At 41.8% G+C, this 18,043-nt stretch overlaps 1 protein-coding gene across 3 annotated transcripts; it reads right to left on the reverse strand.

Moving 5' to 3' along the window:
• Positions 1-2,916: 2,916 nt before the first annotated feature.
• PRPF4 (pre-mRNA splicing tri-snRNP complex factor PRPF4) lies at positions 2,917-18,001 on the reverse strand. Of its 3 annotated transcripts, none has more exons than XM_024562180.3 (14): positions 17,844-18,001; positions 16,930-17,107; positions 14,626-14,812; positions 12,193-12,280; positions 11,707-11,786; positions 11,438-11,531; positions 10,837-10,931; positions 9,374-9,432; positions 8,625-8,748; positions 7,152-7,241; positions 4,783-4,905; positions 4,564-4,671; positions 4,356-4,474; positions 2,917-3,831 (listed from the first exon to the last, which is right to left on the reverse strand). In XM_024562180.3, exons 1-14 carry the CDS (start codon positions 17,868-17,870, stop codon positions 3,638-3,640), a joined length of 1,566 nt encoding a protein of 521 aa, XP_024417948.2. In that variant the 5' UTR covers positions 17,871-18,001; the 3' UTR covers positions 2,917-3,637. The 3 variants fall into 3 exon arrangements, with proteins under 3 accessions (XP_024417948.2, XP_024417947.2, XP_045052864.2); XM_024562179.3 differs by having other exon boundaries at positions 16,930-17,110; XM_045196929.2 differs by lacking the exons at positions 11,438-11,531; positions 11,707-11,786; positions 12,193-12,280; ... (1 more) ...; positions 16,930-17,107; positions 17,844-18,001 and having other exon boundaries at positions 9,374-9,471; positions 10,837-10,932.
• Between the last annotated feature and the right edge of the window lie 42 nt (positions 18,002-18,043).

Raw genomic sequence — 18,043 nt, forward strand, 5'->3', positions numbered from 1 at the left:
CAACAGAACTAAGGCAAGAGAAGGGTGGGACTATGCGGGGGCGGGCAGAGAGCCCTTACAGCAGGGAGGGTGTGCTCACTCAGCTGCTTCTGCTGCAAACTTGTGGGTATGAGGTACATGGAGTGTTAAGAGTCTGAAAGTTTAAAGGTGAAAGCAGGGTCAGTGGATCAAAGGAAATCTGGGACTTGGAGGAAAAGGTTTTGATTCCTCTGGGTAGATGCAGAGGCCCTGCTGTGAAGACTGGGTGCTGGGTGGAGCTGACCCCCCTCCACCAAGCACTGAAATTCTCACTCAAGAGGTAAGGCACACTCCCTGGGTAGATTAAAAACCTTAGCTCCCATCGTAGGCTCACAGGCAGGGGACCCTGGTTTTCATTTCACATGACAGCCTCTAGGAACCAAAGAAAACTAGGTAGAGTTTGGGTGCTCGGGCTGCTGCTTGACCACGAGCTGCCATTTCCGCAGCGTCTAACACTTTGATTTCTGCTTCCCCAGTTTTAATATTACCTGGTGGCCCAGGGCTCTAAAACAATCTCAAAGTGGTTAAAACACCATCACAGTTACATTAAGATAATATTTTGAGTTTTCTGGATTTGTAAAATAAGCTTTTAGAGGCCTGAAATGGCATTGGCTTATCTGCTCTATACATTGTGTTTAATGGAATTAACTTCTGTAAATTCTTAAGTGCCTTAATATACAAGATATTCCAAAATAGCCAAGACATATATTTCACACGTAATAAAACCAAAAGTGAAGAAAAAGTGAAAAAAAATTTCTCCATTACGAAATTGGAGTCACCAACATATCCCGCCAGGGGACCAGCACCTGCCTCTCCCCTGGCGCCAGCAAAGGTAACGACACTGAAGCTGGGACTCATGCTCCCCGACTGCCTTCATCTCTTCACACATCCCTGCTTCTCAGCCTTGTGGCAGATCAGTTAGGCAATGAGCTCACCATGAGCTCAGGGTCAGGAGGAGCTGGGGGAAGCTCGGGGAGAGCACTCGCGTCTGTACTGCAGCCTGCTGCTCCAGCGTTAACTTCATCCCCCTTCCTAGGTGAAACTGAGTCTCCACAAGTTTAGCTACTTTGTTCAAGGGGAGCCAGCCAGGAAGTTGTAGAAGGCTTTCAGTCAAAATAGTCTTCCTTACGCTCTTGAGGTGGCTTACACCCATCCAAATAAGGAAAGACACTGGTTTCATTATTTTTGGATAAGGAAACGTTACAGTGTCTCCTACTCTCACATTCAGTAGGTCTAACCTTGGGGCAGTGCCGTCCTCCTCCAGGGCATCTGGAAACGTGTTGAGAGTATCTTTAGTCTACCAGTGAAGTGGGTGGGCTGTGTTTCCGGCTCTCGGTATTCCAGAGGTCAGACATGCTCCAGATAGCTCCACACAACAAAGTATCTCAAAATGCAAGTAGTTTTCTATTGAATATACTATAGGCTCCTCAGAGGTAGAAGTGGTGCAAGCGTTAACTCCCTTTGGCATGAAGTCCGAGGAAGAGATGCAGTGACTTGTCAGAAGGGCGGTGCAAAAGGCAGAGCGGTTAAAAAGCTATGGATGGGTCATGCTGGCTGGACTGACTGCTGTCTGGCCAGTGTTGCCAACATACTCAATGAAACCCTATGAAATCTCTTCAGAAGACAGACCAGGATCCACCACTTACCAACTGGGTAACTGTGAGCAAGTCACTTCACTTCTCTGAGTGCCAGTTTTGTAAAAGTCAGTCCGTCCTGAGATTCGGAGGATTCAACGAGATGTCTGAATGTGCCTGGCACCATGGTCAGCGGAGAGGATGTATCCTGTTTGTGGTGGCTAGACTTGTCTCATTATCATAAAATGCCATGCTTGGTTTATGCTGCTCAGCTAGCTGCTTTCTTACAGTGACATTCCAGGGAAGAAACAGATATTCCACAAGACACTTACTTGTTTTGCCAAGGATTTAGATCAAATGTTTTCACCCAGTTGCTACCTCTAAATCTCTCAGACGCCCCCACCCTCCAGAGCAAGGTTAACGGAATAGTGAAACTTAAACTTGAGAACCTAAAACCTTAACACATTATATACACTATATCCAAACTGCATGCTAAAACATTAATGTTCATTATCAGTTTACACATACAAAAAAGGTAGTAATGAAAATAATTTTTCACAGCCAACTATGGAATAGTGTCCATTAATACTTAAAGAATAGTGAAGTCCCCAAATGAGAGCAGAGAATTCAGAAGCCTAACAGATCCACAGGCTATGCAACACTTTGCTTATAACTGAAATCAAATTAAACAAAATATTTAGCTACACATCACAATCACGGTTTGAATTGAGCTAGACAAGCCACTAACAACCCCCTGGAATACCAAGTAAAAAGTGTGTTTAACACTTCAAGGAGAAGCCATCATATAAGCCCTCCTTGGATTCTGTATATACAATTCTTTCTTCTCCCAAATTCCTATATATTTGTATGGATTTACTGTGTACTCTCAGAATTCAGTGGCTGCACATTGGGGTGGGGAAAGGTGAAGGTAATTGCTGGATGGCCAATGAGTAAGAGTCCAGATATAGTTCACTGGTAGTCTGGCCCACAATGGAATAGCCTTCTGTTTTATTAAGGAGACAGAAATTGGAGTAATCATATTTGAGATCATGTATTATATCTCAAACCAAAAAAACAGGGACCTCGATGAACCAAAGGCTAGGATTCAGAAAAGACTTAACTATGGAAAATAATTCTTTGAAGGACAGTTTTTATAATAGGATTTTATTCTGTACCAAGTATGTAATAAATTTTTGTAAAAAAGGGAAGTTTATGTTTAGGAATAATCTTTAGGGATTTTTTTTTTTTCTGGAGTTACCTCAACATGAAGGGTATATTCTTTAAATAACAAACAGAAAGGAGGTTACACAATAGAGACATCATGTTAGCTTTCTGAAAATTTCATTGAATGGCCTAGCTTTAGGGTAATACAAAGGATGCCAAACTTCATAAAAAAAAAGGAAGACATTTTCCAACAAGGCAAAGGTTCAGTTCTGAGCTTCCTGATGCTCCCCGATGCTCGCAGCATTCCAGGTGAAGCCAACCGGAAGAGGTAAAATCTTCTTCAATGCGTAACCAGAGAATAGCTGTGGGTCTCTTCACTTCCCATTCTCAGGGTAGAGGAAAGGTTCTCGCTCTGTCAGGCAATATTAAACCAGTGCATGGTGAGATGTGCCTGTTTGCTCGAGGGCTTCCTGACTGCAGTTCAGCCACCTGGCTCCCTGGGTCACGTGCAGTCCTGAAGCATGTACCATGTAATAATGGAAAGCCAAGTTTCAAGAATTAAAATTGGAGCCCAGCCACAATCCTGAGAGATGTGAGGATGGCAACAGGGCATTCAAACAAAAGATTAATAAAAACAATTGTCTACATAGTTACTAGCAGGGCTTGAAGATGAAATTACAATTCAACCATGACACGGGTTCACCAACATCCAGGAACTGGGCTGCCTGCCTGGAGTTGGGAGGACATGGGCATCCAGTCTACTGAGGGTCTATACACGGTAATTGACAACAGACATGATAAAACAAAACACACCAATTCTTTCTTTTGAAAAGGGCTCTTAAGGGAGAGCCTGAGGTTTGAGTCCTTTTCTATGCCCGTGCCTACTCAGCCATCCAGAGCTTGAAGGTCCTGTCATATGAGCAAGTGGCTATCAGCTGCCCATCAGAAGAAATGTCGAGGCCCATCACTTTGCCTTCATGGCCGGCCAGAGTCTTCAGCGGGGACCAGCCTGGGTGGGTCCAGATCTTGGCTGTGTTATCATAGGCACCAGTGAGCAAGAAATTCCCATGGATAGCTACAAGAGAAAAAAATAGGAGTTGCTTGAGGAATTCAAGAACTCAAAAGAGTATAAGAAAATGAAAGCACAAAAATCTTCTAGAACACAGCAGTTTGAGAAAAAAAGGTATTTCTATATGCAGAAAAAACCCAACACTCATCTATGTTCCTGCTAGGCTGCCAGGAAACAGGGACAACTACAAGCAGACTCAGGGAAACAAGTAACATTATTAAGTTCTTTTGGCTCCTTTCACAAGCTGTTCAGAATAATATTAAGGATTTGGTACTCAGAATTTCCATGGAAAAAAAGATACAGCAAAGCATTCGCGAAGTCTTTTTTACTTCCCAGCAACAAGAAGCCTGCTCTGCCGTAGTTCTGTCTGACAGTAGGTAGGGTAGAGGGAAGGAGATTATAATTTGCTTCTTTAACAGAGTCGGAATTCTCTCCTGTTCCACCTCCACGTTAAGCTAAAGCCTGTCTGCCTTCCATGAAAGTGCAAGCTGTCTTTGTCAGGATTAGGCCGAAAGCAGGGGGAAGCTTACGCTCAAACTTGACACCAGTCACCAAGTTATGGTGGGCAGGGATGGTGTAGATGCAGCGCCGCTGTCGCAGGTCCCACACTTTGCAGGTGTTGTCACCGCTGCCAGTTGCAATGTGGTAGCTGGGGTCAGATACAGTATCGAGGTGAGAAACAGAGAGTACTTCCTGACCAAAACCCTCTCCACCCCTCATTCGGTGATCTTATTTTACCCATTGGGGGAGAAACTTATTCCATAGATTTCCTTCAGGTGCCCTTCTAGGAACATGATGCAACGTCCTGTGCGCAGGTCCCAAACGCGACCAAATGCGTCCAGTCCCCTGATAAAATAATTTACAAATGAATATTCGGAATCTAGTTCTTTGTGGAGGCAGGCTTACGTAAGAGGTGACACTACTGAGGTGCCCCTGGCTATGTGGAAAAAGCCTTACCCAGTGCCAGCCAAAGAGCCATCTTGATGGAAGGCAATGTCATACACACCCATGCTGTGGCCTTCCTGATGCAGGATCTCCTCTTGAGCCTCCAAATCCCACAAGCGCCATGAGCGGTCATAGCTACAACACCAAACTAGTAATTAACCAGCAGGTATGTACTCAGTTTCTACAACGTGCAAGGTATTATCAGTAGCTGTAGCTTCACTTATGCTTCTGAAACTACTCATATAACCCTATTAACAAGAAATTATTTTCTGCCATAAACAATGTCTCAATAACTAAGCATATCTGTCTTGGGTGCCAATTGGGAAACCATGACTTCCTATAAACCTACTTCACTGGCTATTTCTAAGAACAGAATTCCCTAAGAGTGTCTCAGCAAAGATTCTGTTGCCTTCTTTCCTCCCCAATTTCACTGTTACGGTCTTTCACTCATTGAGCACTGATATGTTTACTGGCCCTAAATTGGATGCTGGGGATACAAAAATCAACCATGGACAAATCAGTGGAATAGAACAGAGGTAACAGAAACACACCCACACATATATGGTCACATGATTTTCAATGAGGGTGCCAAGAGATTTCATCAAGTTAAGGAAAGTCCCTTCAATAAATGGTGATAGAGCTGTCTTTGTGCATGGAAATAAAGACAGAAAAAAAAAGACAAACATTTTTAAAAAAATGAGTAAAGCACCTGAAGACTACACAAAAGAGAATATACAAATGGCCAAGAGGCATATGACAGAGCACTCAACACCAATAGTCATTAAGGCAACAAAAATGGAAACCATGAGATTTCGCTACACAGTTGCTAGACTGGGCAGAACGATGGGGCTGACAAAACTGAATGTTGGCAAGGAGGTGAGCGATCAGAATTCTGGGGATGCAAAATGGCATAACCACTTTGGAAAACCACTTGGAAGTTTTTGATATGTTAAATATACATCTACTCTATGATCAGCACTTGTATTCCTAGGTATTTATTCAAGAGAAAGTGAAGAAAAACATGTCCACAGAAAGTCTTGCACAAGAATATTTATAGCACTGTTAGTCTGACTAGCCAAAACCTGGGAACAGCCCAACTGTCCATCAACAGGAAACTGAGTAAATAAAGCGTGGCACAGTAATACAACTGATTACTCCTCAACAATAAAAAGAACTATTGATAATATGCAAGCAATATGAAAATGTGGCTGAGTGAAAGCAGCCAGACAAACAGGATTTATGGTGACAGAAGTCAGAGGAGTGGTTGCTCTGGAAGGGGGAGTTACTGGGAAGGGGCACGAGGGAACTCTGTGGGGTGACAGAAATGCACTCACTGACAGGGACGTGAGTCACAGGAGCACTGTATTTGTCAAGACTGATTAAACTATACACTTAAAACAAATCCATACCCACATCATGTAAGTGATATCTCAATTTAAAAGTTCTTTTAACAGCCCTGGCTGGCATGGCTCAGTAGATTGAGCACTGGACTGTGAAGCAAAGGGTTGCCAGTTCGATTCCCAGTCAGGGCACATGCCTGGGTTGCAGGCCAGGTCCCCAGTGGGGGGGTGCGAGAGGCAACCACACACTGATATTTCTCTCCCTCTCTTTCTTCTTCCCTTCTCCTCCCTCTAAAAATAAATGAGATCTTTAAAAAAAGAGGAAAAAAAGTTCTTTAACAGATTCTGGCCTCATTAAACTAGATAGTTTAACTGGCCAGAATCTGTTAAAGAAATTTAACTGGCCTCATTAAAGAACCAGAAAGGGAGACTGATTTGTATGCAGAGATTATAATACAATGTGTAGGGGGGAAAAAAGTAAAACACAAATGTCTGATATTAGTTAAGAAAGAGAATATGGAATGAAAATTCTAGTTTTTTTGACAACTAGTGACTTAAAAATTGCAGATGAACTGCAATGTAAGAACAAATACACTTCGCCCTAACTATATAATATACCGTATTTTGCATTGTATAATGTGCAATTTTTTGCCCTAATTTTTGAGGGAAAAACAAGGATGCGCATTATACATGGCATTCCGTAGATATGTAAATATTTTTAATCCTTTTATTAACGCTTATGCATTAAAAGTGTAACTATAGAAAGCAATAATGATATCCACATGCAAAATAATACCCTGGAATACAATAATCAGTTTTGTTTCTAAATATAAATAAAAAATTGAATTAAATTAAAATGAAAGACTTTTTCCCCTGAAAGTTTGGGCCCAAAATCTGGGTGTGCATTATACATGGGAGTGCACTGTACATGGTAAAATATGGCATCCTATTCTGATTCTGATGCCTTGCTGTCCAAGAACATCCTCCTTGAAGATCTCTGTTCTAAACATTTACTCGGCAGTGAACAACAGAAAGGCTTACCAGGTGGTACCCAGGAAACGTCCTGATGGATGCCACATTACACGGGCCACACGCACTGTATGGCCCTCAATATCTGCCACTGGTTCATCACTGAAAAGGAACCAAATACATGTGAGTAAACTGTTTTATACTCATGTAAATAAATATTCATTGACTTTATTAACTGCTGCACACAGATGTACCAATTGTGTACAATTTGAGAGGCCAAAATGTAAATAAACTTGTAATTTGTTAAAACCAATTTAGGGCTAGCAATGATTTAAGTCACTTCCCAAGGTTTTAAAAGATTGGGGACTACTTCCTGTACCCACAGGGCAAAACTGTCCACAGAACTTCAAGAAATACCCTTTCTACCTCAACTCACTATGTTAATGAGCTCTTAAGGCTATACCACTTAGAACCAGAGAAAATAAAAGATAAGCAAAATTGTTTCTCTGCACCAAAGAAGTGTTGAAATTCTAGAAAGAAAACATACTTTGATAGAGATGTGAGGTTACAGAAACCAAGCAGTTTTGGTGCAAGTGGATTATAAATAAATCTCCTCAAACTTTAGCCAGTTCAAGGATCCCCATGGAAAAAGGAACTTGTAAGTAGATAAAGGCTTCATTTCCTTTTGGTGGCCATTAAATTCTACTCCCCAGTAACCACAGAAAGGAGACCTGAAACACCAGCATAAGAAAGTAAACAAGAACCCTAGAGAGGGCAATTAAAAAGGGAACTTTGTCAATGTGCATACATACAACTAATCAAAGCCCTGGGGGAACAAGTATTGCTAAATATTACCAAAGCCAATTAAAACTTGCTGTGCTCATAGGTTAAGACCCTGTCTGGTACAGAATGGAGATGCTAATTAATTAGCTCCTTACAAAAGCCTGGAACAAAAGCCTCACGTGCTTTCCCAAAGAAATAAAACTAAGCAATTGAATTCTGACGTCTTTTAGCCAATAACACGCTTCCAAAATTTTCTTGAAAAGTAATATGCATAAATACATTAAAAAAAACACCTGTTTTATCGATAACTGGACAATATGGTGTGGGTAAGGGATGACGCCACCGGAGGAGACACCACCTCCTTGGCAATACTGCCAGACAGAACTGCACTTTCCCCTCCCCGGGGGCTGTTTGCTGAAACCAACGTGCTGCCGGAATACCATGTTTAATCAGTCTCCCAAACAGTGCATTTCTCCGTCAACCTACTGCACAGGGGTAAGATGGATCTTTCCAGAATAACTGGAGCCAGGAAAAAAGTGGCCACTATACTTAAAAAATCAAGATATAAAGTTAACAAAAAAGAAAAAACCTGACACAACTCCTTTGGTGAGAAAAAGTGTAAGAAAAATCCTCTATTCTATTTTTATAACAAGTTTCCTTGACTCTTAAGAGTATCTCTGGGGTTCAATGCCAGGTTTTCAGGTCCCAAGGGCCAACCAATCCGCCATTTACTTTAGTGACTGCAGTATGGAGAGAACTCACCTGTCAAGGCTCCAAAGTTTCACAGAACCATCAGCAGCACAAGAGGCCAGATTGACATCTTTTTGGTCCAAGCAGACAGTGGATTTCGGATGGAATACAATTGCTCCTACGTTTGTGTTATGGCCTGAAGGAGTGTAAGAGATGGAAGTTAAAGGGTTCCCGCTCCCTTGTAACTTATGTGCAAATACAGAGTACAATCAATAATATAGGTAAACATTAGGGACACATGATATAGTGTACTAAAGTAAGTATTCAACTATGTTAAAAAAATAAACTATTTTAATTTAAACTTATATTTAAATCACATTAACAAAAAGCAAAACAGCCCTGACTGGTGTGGCTCAGTGGGTTGGGTATTGCCTGCAAACCAAAAGGTCACCGGTTCAATTCCCAGTCAGGGCACAAGCCCGGGTTGTGGGCCAGGCCCCAGGTTGGGGGAGTGTGACAGGCAACTGAACTACGTATCTCTCACACATTGGTGTTTCCCTCTCTTTTTCCCTCCCTTCCCCTCGCTCTAAAAATAAATAAATATAAGGAAGAGGGTTGTAAAATGCCAGTGGGGGCTGGACTTGAGATGAAACTGGTAGGTGTAGTACCTTCCAGCCTTGGGGTTGGAGAAACCAAACCCAGTCAAAACAGATCAAGAATTAACCTTGTGTGTCCTGGGTCTGAGTGTCAGGCAGAGTTCTGCTGCTCAGCAGAGCTTGCACTGTGACGGAGACACAGATTTAGACACGATTCTAACTTACCTCGAAGAGTGTGAAGGAGGTTGCAATCAGGAACAGACCAGAGCTTGCAAAGCCCACTCCTATCAAATACAAAGGAAAGCATCTCAGCCAGGGTTGGTCTGGGGAGGAAAAGGCACCTTGGTAACATTACTAAAGGACAATCTCTTCTCACCCTCAATAAACTTTACAATGGCAGACAGAAGAAGAAAAGGCTTATCATTTGAAGTGCTAAGAGTAGGCCTCTACTGGACTATAAGTAACACACACAGGTTGTTATTCCCCTTAACTTCTGGATCAATTTGTGAGGTAAGGTAGGACAAATTAAACTATCCACACCTGACGTGTGTGGCTCAGTGGATTAAGCGCCAGCCTTCGAACCCCCCCCCCCCAAAAGAGTTGATGGTTCGAGCCCCAGTCAGCGTACATGCCTGGGTTGCAGGCTACATCCCCAGCTGGAGGCATGCGAGAGGCAACCCATCGATGTTTCTCTCTCACGTCGATGTTTCCCTGTCTCTTTCTCCCTCCCTTCCCCTCTCTCTAAAAGTAAATAAAATCCTAAAAGTAAACTATCCAATAATAATATTAATAATGACACTATCTTCTTAAATATGAATAGCATTTTGCTGCTTACAAAGTACTTAACACTTTTTAGACTTCTTTTCTAGTTTAAAAAATTTAAAAAGATTTTGTATTTCAGAAAATTTCCAATTACTTTTACACCGATAATCTCAAATGACTCTTATTAACAGACCTGTGAGGTATGTAAAATAGGAATGAAAACTTTTGCTTTGTTATGAAGGCATTGAGGCTTAGAGAGGTGGAGATATTTGTGTAGGTCCTTGGCTTTCTCCTGAACCATGGTCTCAGCGTCTGCCTAGACAAGTAGTTCCTATGCATACAATACAAGGAAGTTTCCCCTCATACTATCTCGTGGGCCATGTCCCACAAAAATAACTAAATCAGAACAAAACAAGAGCTATCATGTCCTAAGAGTTTTCTGCAAATATGGTGGTAAGTAAAAAGTAAAGATAAAAATAATGATCCATGTTTACTGAGTCCTTACCACATACCAGGCACTATCGAGGCCAAATGTTTTATAAACATCACCTCACCCTACTTTAAGAAAAAAGACAAGTTGCAGAGAATAAGTGTCTTGCCTAGGTCACATAACTGAAAAAGAAAAGCTACACTGGGGTGTGGGCAGTAGCTAGTCTATTAGCTCACTCTACGACGTGCTCCAAAATACTAGAGTCCAGAACGCAACACTGCTCCACGTCACGCTCTCCGGGGTCCCTCGTGAGCAGTCAGAACTGCTCACGCTTTATTACTGTATAACAAACGGGCAGAGCAGTAGAATCTCCAGTTCGGTGTGGTCGTAAGAAAGAGGAAGAGGATGTAGAAATAAACATCTAAGACGTGCTGATTTCCCCCACCAAACCTGTTCCCTATGTAGGATAAAAAAGTCACTGTAAAATGGAACTTACCAACAGGCTGTGGCCAGCATTTTGGAATTGGGACTAAAGTGACAGTAGGAGATAGGCCGATCATCCCCAATTTGACTGCAGAAATTATTCAAAGACTTAAAAAACAAAAACAAAAAAATGGTAATCATTAATAGGCTAATCCAAGAGCTGGCTTTTCCACTATAAAAAGGCAACTTGAGGTTTAATATAACCCAACATTCCTTTATACTTTTGATGGGGGGGTGGTGGTGGTTAGGAGACTAATATTCATGAATAAATGGAGTCAAGGCTTATCTGAAACCCCAGCACACTGTCTTCTACAGTCTTAACATCACTAGCTTCTGTGTCAGCTAAACATAAAGAAGAAAAGCGCGGAGAGATCTGCAGTACCGCTTTGACATACTAAAAGGAAGAATTAAGGAGCGGAGCCATAGGCCTCTGCTGAGTACAAACTACAGTAGGTTCCCGCCACCTAAACGGATGGTCCTCCCAGATGGCAACAGTGTAAGCAGACAGAAATAACCATAGCTGCCTTTACCCTCCTAGAGGCGGGCCAAAATAGAAAAACGACTAAATATTTAGGAACCTTTAAGATACTGGACAATTTCTGAGGGCATCTTACCCGGAGAGATTTGTGCAGCTCCTGCATCTGGGAGGTCCTGGTTGTCTCAGGAATCTCTTTATGCAGACGAGCTTCCTCCAAGCGTTTCATGGCCCTACGACACACAGGCAACAACACCCTCGTAAGCAAATGGCTTTTAGACAAGGGGTCTGCACCAGTGTCCTGCCACTCAATTTCATGTAACAGCCAGTCACTATAGAGCAGATCCTCAGTCCCTGAGAGGAAATAAGAAAAGATATACTTCTTTCTCCTCTAGAGGCTCTCCTTACCTGGGCAGTGAGTAATTAGCAATCCATAGTCTAGCCACCTTCAGGCTGTTTGGTCCTTCATGGTACCAGGTCTGGTGATACTAAAAGTTAAATTAAGAGCAAAAACATTAAGGGTGAAGCATCACTGCCCCTTATCCCAGGGCTGGCAATTCTGGTCTAACTGTCCAGGAGAAAGGTGAACCAGTTCGCTAACAGGATGGGATCAGGCACGAGTGCTCTCACTGGGTTTCCTCCCATGAGCTCCCACTGGGCGGGTTCTGGCTCTGTGTTCAAGGTCACACTAGGAATTTTACCGCTCTTTCCTAAAACCCACTAATCGCCATTCATACCCATGAGGAGCCACAAACTACTGCTGACAACTCTTCTCGAATGGTAGAGTTGTCAACCCTCTACCCCCAATCCTAGCAAAGCAAACCACTGAAAACATAAAATGAGAAAACTTCATGTTCTTCGTGTTTATATTACGAAGGTAAAGACATATTTTACCTCTTCTTTGGACTTCTTAGATTTCTCATCATCTTTCTTGGTCTTTTTTAAGGCATCAGTGCCGACCACTGAGAGGATATTTCTTAACCTATACCAAAAAAGACAGAAATTTAAACAGAGCTCAGATTTTGAAAAGTACATCTAAGAAGGGAGTAAGCTTCCCCTACTTTCTCACCATTCAAACTCCAAGCAACCTTCTCTGAGATTCAAGATGTCATGCCTAAACTTCTAGTCTGATTCTGTTCACTTACCTTCTTTAAAATACTCTAAGCTGAAATACCAGTAACTACCCTACTCAATTTGGAGTTAACTAGCCCCAACACAGCTACCGCTTGGTCTGTGGAAACAGCCACCCCTCACTCAGCGCCACAAGTGCTGGATATTGACTCAGGTGCTAAGTACACAATGATAACCAAGAAACAGTTCTGATTTCAAGTGGCACAGTCCTGCAGGGTTGGGTGGGGAGGGGGACAGAAAGTAACAGGGAACTATACAGTGCATTATATATATATATTAAGTATCAACACAGTGGTAAGTGTAGCATGCTAAGGGGAAACATAAAGGGAGCACCTAACCTAGGTTTGGAGGATCAGGGAAGCTGTTACATAATCTGAGTCCTCATTCAGTCGGGTCAGTAGGTCAAGAATAGGAGAGGATTGCTGAGCCAGAGGTTCAACAACGTAAAGGTCTGGAGGTGAGAAAAGCACGTCGAGCTTGGAATCACGAACAGTTCAGTATGGCTAAAGCGTGGAGTACAAGAAAAATGGTTTCTTTCCCTTATAATTCAAACAGGCCCAGCACTGTTGGTTTAATGAGTATGAGATATTGTTTATATATGAAGAGGTATGTTTAATGAATACGAGGTTTTAAAGTGATTAAACACACACATTATGCAAACCGAGAAAAAAGACGATGATGAGAAGAGATAGCACAGTGAACAGAAAGACGAGGGCCTCATAACTGCATGACTTGCCTGTCACTAAGAGACTTTGCAATTTTAAAATCACAAAAGGAGCATTATCTGAGGATAGTGCCCCTTTTCAGTAATATACAAAAACACTTAGAATTGTTTTATGTCATTGATAAGGAAAGCCTTTGTTTAAATTTTCTGTTTTCTTAAAGTATATTTTATTGATTATGCTATTACAGCTGTCCCATTTTTTTCCCCTTTATTCCCCTCCACTCTGCACGCCCTCTCTCACCGGCATTTCCCCCCTAGTTCATGTCCATGGGTCGTACATATAAGTTCTTTAACTTATAGGTTAAAGAGCAAGAGTGATGGGTTGTCTCTTGCAAGCCCCAAGCTGGGAACCTGGCTCACAACCCAGGTTCCTATACTATTCTTAACCTCCCCCTGTCTATTTTGGGCCTACCATTTATGCTTCTTATTCCCTGTACTTTTCCCCAATCACCCCCACCACCTTCCTACTCATAACCCTCCATGTGATCCCCATTTCTGTGAGTCTGTTCCTTCTAGTTGTTTGCTTAGTTTGTTTTTGTTTTTGGTTCAGTTGTTGATAGTTGATAGAGTTTATCATTTTACTGTTCATAGTTTTGATCTTCTTTTTCTTAGATAAGTCCCTTTAACATGTCATATAATAAGGGCTTGGTGATGATGAACTCCTTTAACTTGACCTTATCTGGGAAGCACTTTATCTGCCCTTCCATTCTAAATGATAGCTTTGCTGGATAGAGTACGTTCTAGGACCCTGTGGGTGTCTCCAATCAACTCTCCTGGGAGGTTGTTAGTTTTTCTTGCCACCACAACTTCCACAGGTTTTTACAGCCAGAGGTTGTGAGGCTTTATTTCCCCATACTGTTTCCTGTGCGGTCTGTCTTGCTCCCCAGTTGTCCCTCCTGGTTTATCTGCACACAAATGTGGGACCACCTGGTCTGCCAGCCACCACCTTGCTGCGAGTCCTCCCCTCCCCTCCTACTGGTCTGGATGAACGTTTCTTCTTTAACTGCTTGGTTGTCGGACTTCCATACAGTTAGATTTTCTGTATGTTCAGTTAGATGTTATGGTTATTTTTTGTTTTGAAACTTGTTGTTGTCCTTTTGGTTGTGTGACGAGGCAAAGTGTTTCTACCTACGCCTCTGTGTTGGCTGGAAGTCCCTGTTGTTTAAATTTTCCAAGTTCAACTACAAATGTTTACCCAACTCAAAATTCCACATTGGGGAGGGGAGGAAAGAGGAGAGGAAAAGGGGATGCATGTTAACACCCTCTTCACAGTTCAAAAGAAAAACCAGTAGTCAAAGTAAAAATTGGCCTAAGACTCAAATTATAGATTAAGCTATATAAACACAACTTAAGATATTCTGCTAACAGTATCTGAGACATTCTACTAAAGTTTTTGCTATAAATACCAACTGAAATTTGCAACTAGAACCCTGTGATTAAAGAAGAAAAGGGTAGATATTCAGAAAGGGTACCTTTCTCTTCTTTCAGCAGGACCCTCTCCAAAAAGTGTGATGGGTTCCCCCAAGGCTCTTAGGCAAGCCTTGACCTCCGAGTCGTCTGTGGAAACATTGATTTGCCGGGCTCGCTTCCTTCTTTCAAACTCGGCCAATACTTCAGCCTGTCGCTCACTGATGTGCTCTTCAATTTCAAATACTTCCCCTATAAAAAGAACAGGCAACATCAGCATAATCAGCAGATAGTGAAATGAATTAGGGAAAAAGAAGTAATTTCTTATAATTGGAGTGTGTGTATGCCCCTCAGAAAAGTTAACTGTCTAATCTACTACACTTCATATAGTTTACTGTTTCTCAGTTTATTAACTTACGCCAGAGAAAACTAAATGACGCAGCTTTACTTCACTTATTTATTTATTTATAGAGAGAGGGGAAGGGAGAAGGCGAGGCAGAGAAACACTGATGTAAGAGAAAGTGATGAGTTGCCTCTCGCAAGCCCCCAACTGGGAACCTGGCTCACAACCCAGGCATGCGCCCTGACCTGGAATGAAACCAGTGACCTTTTGGTCTGTGGGATGATTACCGACCCCCTGAGCCACACCAGTCAGGGCAATGGACACAGCTTTAAAAGGTCCCAAAATTAATTCCAGCCATCTTGTTTTATTTGGCAACCTTACCCTTATATAAATACATAGCTTACATAAGAAAGTAAAGAGTATGAAGTATGTTTAGTAAATGAGTTAACTAGGCCTTCTATCCAGAAGATATAATAGAAACATTATTTTAGCCATTGCTAAAGCTTTTCTCTAAAACAGTCCCGGTATCAGGAGACAAGTGAAACTAGTAAATTGGAAATAAATACTACGAAAATGATATTGCTTGACTATAAGGCTTTTGAGGAATCTAACAGCTAGTTTAAAAACCCACACCAAATATAAACATTTGGATGAAAATGCTAAGTATAGTGATGATGGAGTTATGTTTAAAGCAGCATAAAAGGTTAGGAAAATCGCCAAAGTGCATGTGTGTAAGAAAAAAAACGCATGGGAGGATCAGTGAGAACTTGACTGAAGTCCCTTCTGCAGAGAAGTCTTTTCATTTTTTAAACATTCTTATTTATTGATTTGAGAGAGAGAGAAAGGGGGAAGGAAGAATGGGGGGAGGAGAAGAAGAGGGAAAGAGAGAGAGAAACACTGATTTGTTGTTCCACTTATTTATGCATTCGTTGGTTGATTGTTGTATGTGCCCTGACCAGGGATTGAACCCGCAACCTTGCCATATCGGGACAAGGCTATAACCAACCAACAACCCAACCAGGGCAAGAAGTCTGTTCACTTTATACCATTCCATACTGTCTGAATTTCTTATTACAAACATGTATAATTTTATTTTAAAAATATAGTGGACCGCTAGTTACTGACATGGAAAGATATCCTCAACAGTATATAGAGTGAAAAATACAGGTTACAAAACAATTTGTATATCATGGCTTTATTTATGGGAAAAAATTATATACTTATAGGTTCATTAAATTCACGGCAAGATATAACCCAATTAATAAGGGTTAAAGGTTTTCTAATTCACACATTTCTACATTGATTTTTTTCAAAATAAAAATAACTATAATTTTTATAATTAAAAAATGAATTTCATTTTGGGAGAAAAATAATTAGAAAACTAGAAACAGATTATTATGAACCACAGTAGTTCCAAACCAATGCCAGAATTGTCCTAGATCTTCAGAAGATAAATGGAATCTGAATCTAAATACAGGTGACCCTTGAACAAGGAGGAAGGGGGTGCCAAAGCCCAGTGCAGTGAAAAATCCGCCTGAAACTTTTGACTTCCTCCCAAACTTAACTACTAACAGCCTACTGCTGACTGGAAGCCTTACCCACAACACAGTGAATTAACACATACTTTGTATGTTACATACATTACATACTGTATTCTTACAATACAGACTAGAGAAAAAAATGTTATTAAAAAATCATAAGGGAAACACATTTACAATATTTATTGGAAAAAATCTGCATATAAGTGGACCCATGCAGTTAAAACCCATGTTGTTCAAGGGTCAGCTGTACATATGGAGTCCTGGTAAAATTACTGACAATTCATGGGGAAAAAATTGTTTAACAGGTTTAAAGCAAAAGGCTGTCTGTTGCCAAGCAGGGTAGGCAAGGTATGACCATATATAGATGTGAGTTTAAAAACAGAAATTCTGACACTGGAAAACTAGTGATATCTAAGTTTAGGAAGGCATTCATTGTGGAAGTTTGAGCACTAAAGATAAAGATGGACTCACAATTTGCATCTTACCAGAGGTTATGTTAATATTCCCTGCTTCAATTCCTGCTTTAAGTCCGTCTTTTCCCAAAATCCCAGACTCTCCTTTGGCCAGACGCTCCCTCTCCTTCTCTTCCAAACTTCCATAATAGATGTGTGGTTTCTTCACTACGGCAGCGCCCAAGTCATCGGGTGCCTTAGTTTTGGTTGCCTGCTAAATCAAAGACTTGGATTAACCTAAGGCTTAGTCTTAGCAATTTACCAGGATAAAAGTTCATCTTGAGCTTCAACTGTATTTCCTCCCCAAAGAACAAGGAGGACACCAGTTAAGATGCCTTCCCTGACAGGGGGTGAGGAGTGAGTGTTCAGTATCTCAGACAGGAAGAGGTTGATAAAAGTACTTAGTTTCTCTTGCTGACTTTTCTATCAAGGGTTTGCTTTGGAACATGTTTAATTCATTCGGCTGGAGTGCAATCTCTCCTTGGTTTTTATGAAACTTCCAGGGTTCTTGCTCATCACAGGGAAAATATAAAGGATAACTGAAATAGCCAACTCGATGTTAAGGGGGAACAAGTTACAAAAGTACTGGTTTATAAATTTCAAACGTTTTCAGAAGGACAGGTACATATGAAGTTAGGAGGCCTCATGACAATAAAGAGGGCTGACATAAACATAAATCTTGGCCAGGACAGGACTCCCTTTCAGAGCTCCGTTTATGGGCCAGTCGGAAGAGGTATTACCGTTCACAGCTGTACGAAAGGTGCAAATGAACTTAAGCCCATGAAAGCACTTAGGAATCAGGAAAATGAAGCTCCGCTAAGACAAAACCGAGTCTCATAGCCTTACTCCTCAGCCCTCCACTGCCTTGGCCAGTCCCTTAACAGCCCCATTCCGCAGGGACCCCAAGCCCCTCTGCACTGCCTGCCAGGGGGAGCTGAGATCTGTACCGTAGAGGAAGTTCGTGAGGAAGCCATGCTGGGCTAGGGAGCCGCGAAAGCCCAGGAAAAGCCGAGCTCTACGTTTCAGACAATCCACCGCGCGCAGGCAGCAGAGCGGAAGTGTGTCACCGACCGGATATGGGACGAGAGCGACGCGTCGTCCGGGGCAGCGTGGAGGACGATGGGAGTCGTAGTAAGAAAGAAAAATT

Source organism: Desmodus rotundus, chromosome 1 (genome assembly GCF_022682495.2).
Source record: "Desmodus rotundus isolate HL8 chromosome 1, HLdesRot8A.1, whole genome shotgun sequence".
NCBI classification, from domain to species: domain Eukaryota; kingdom Metazoa; phylum Chordata; class Mammalia; order Chiroptera; family Phyllostomidae; genus Desmodus; species Desmodus rotundus.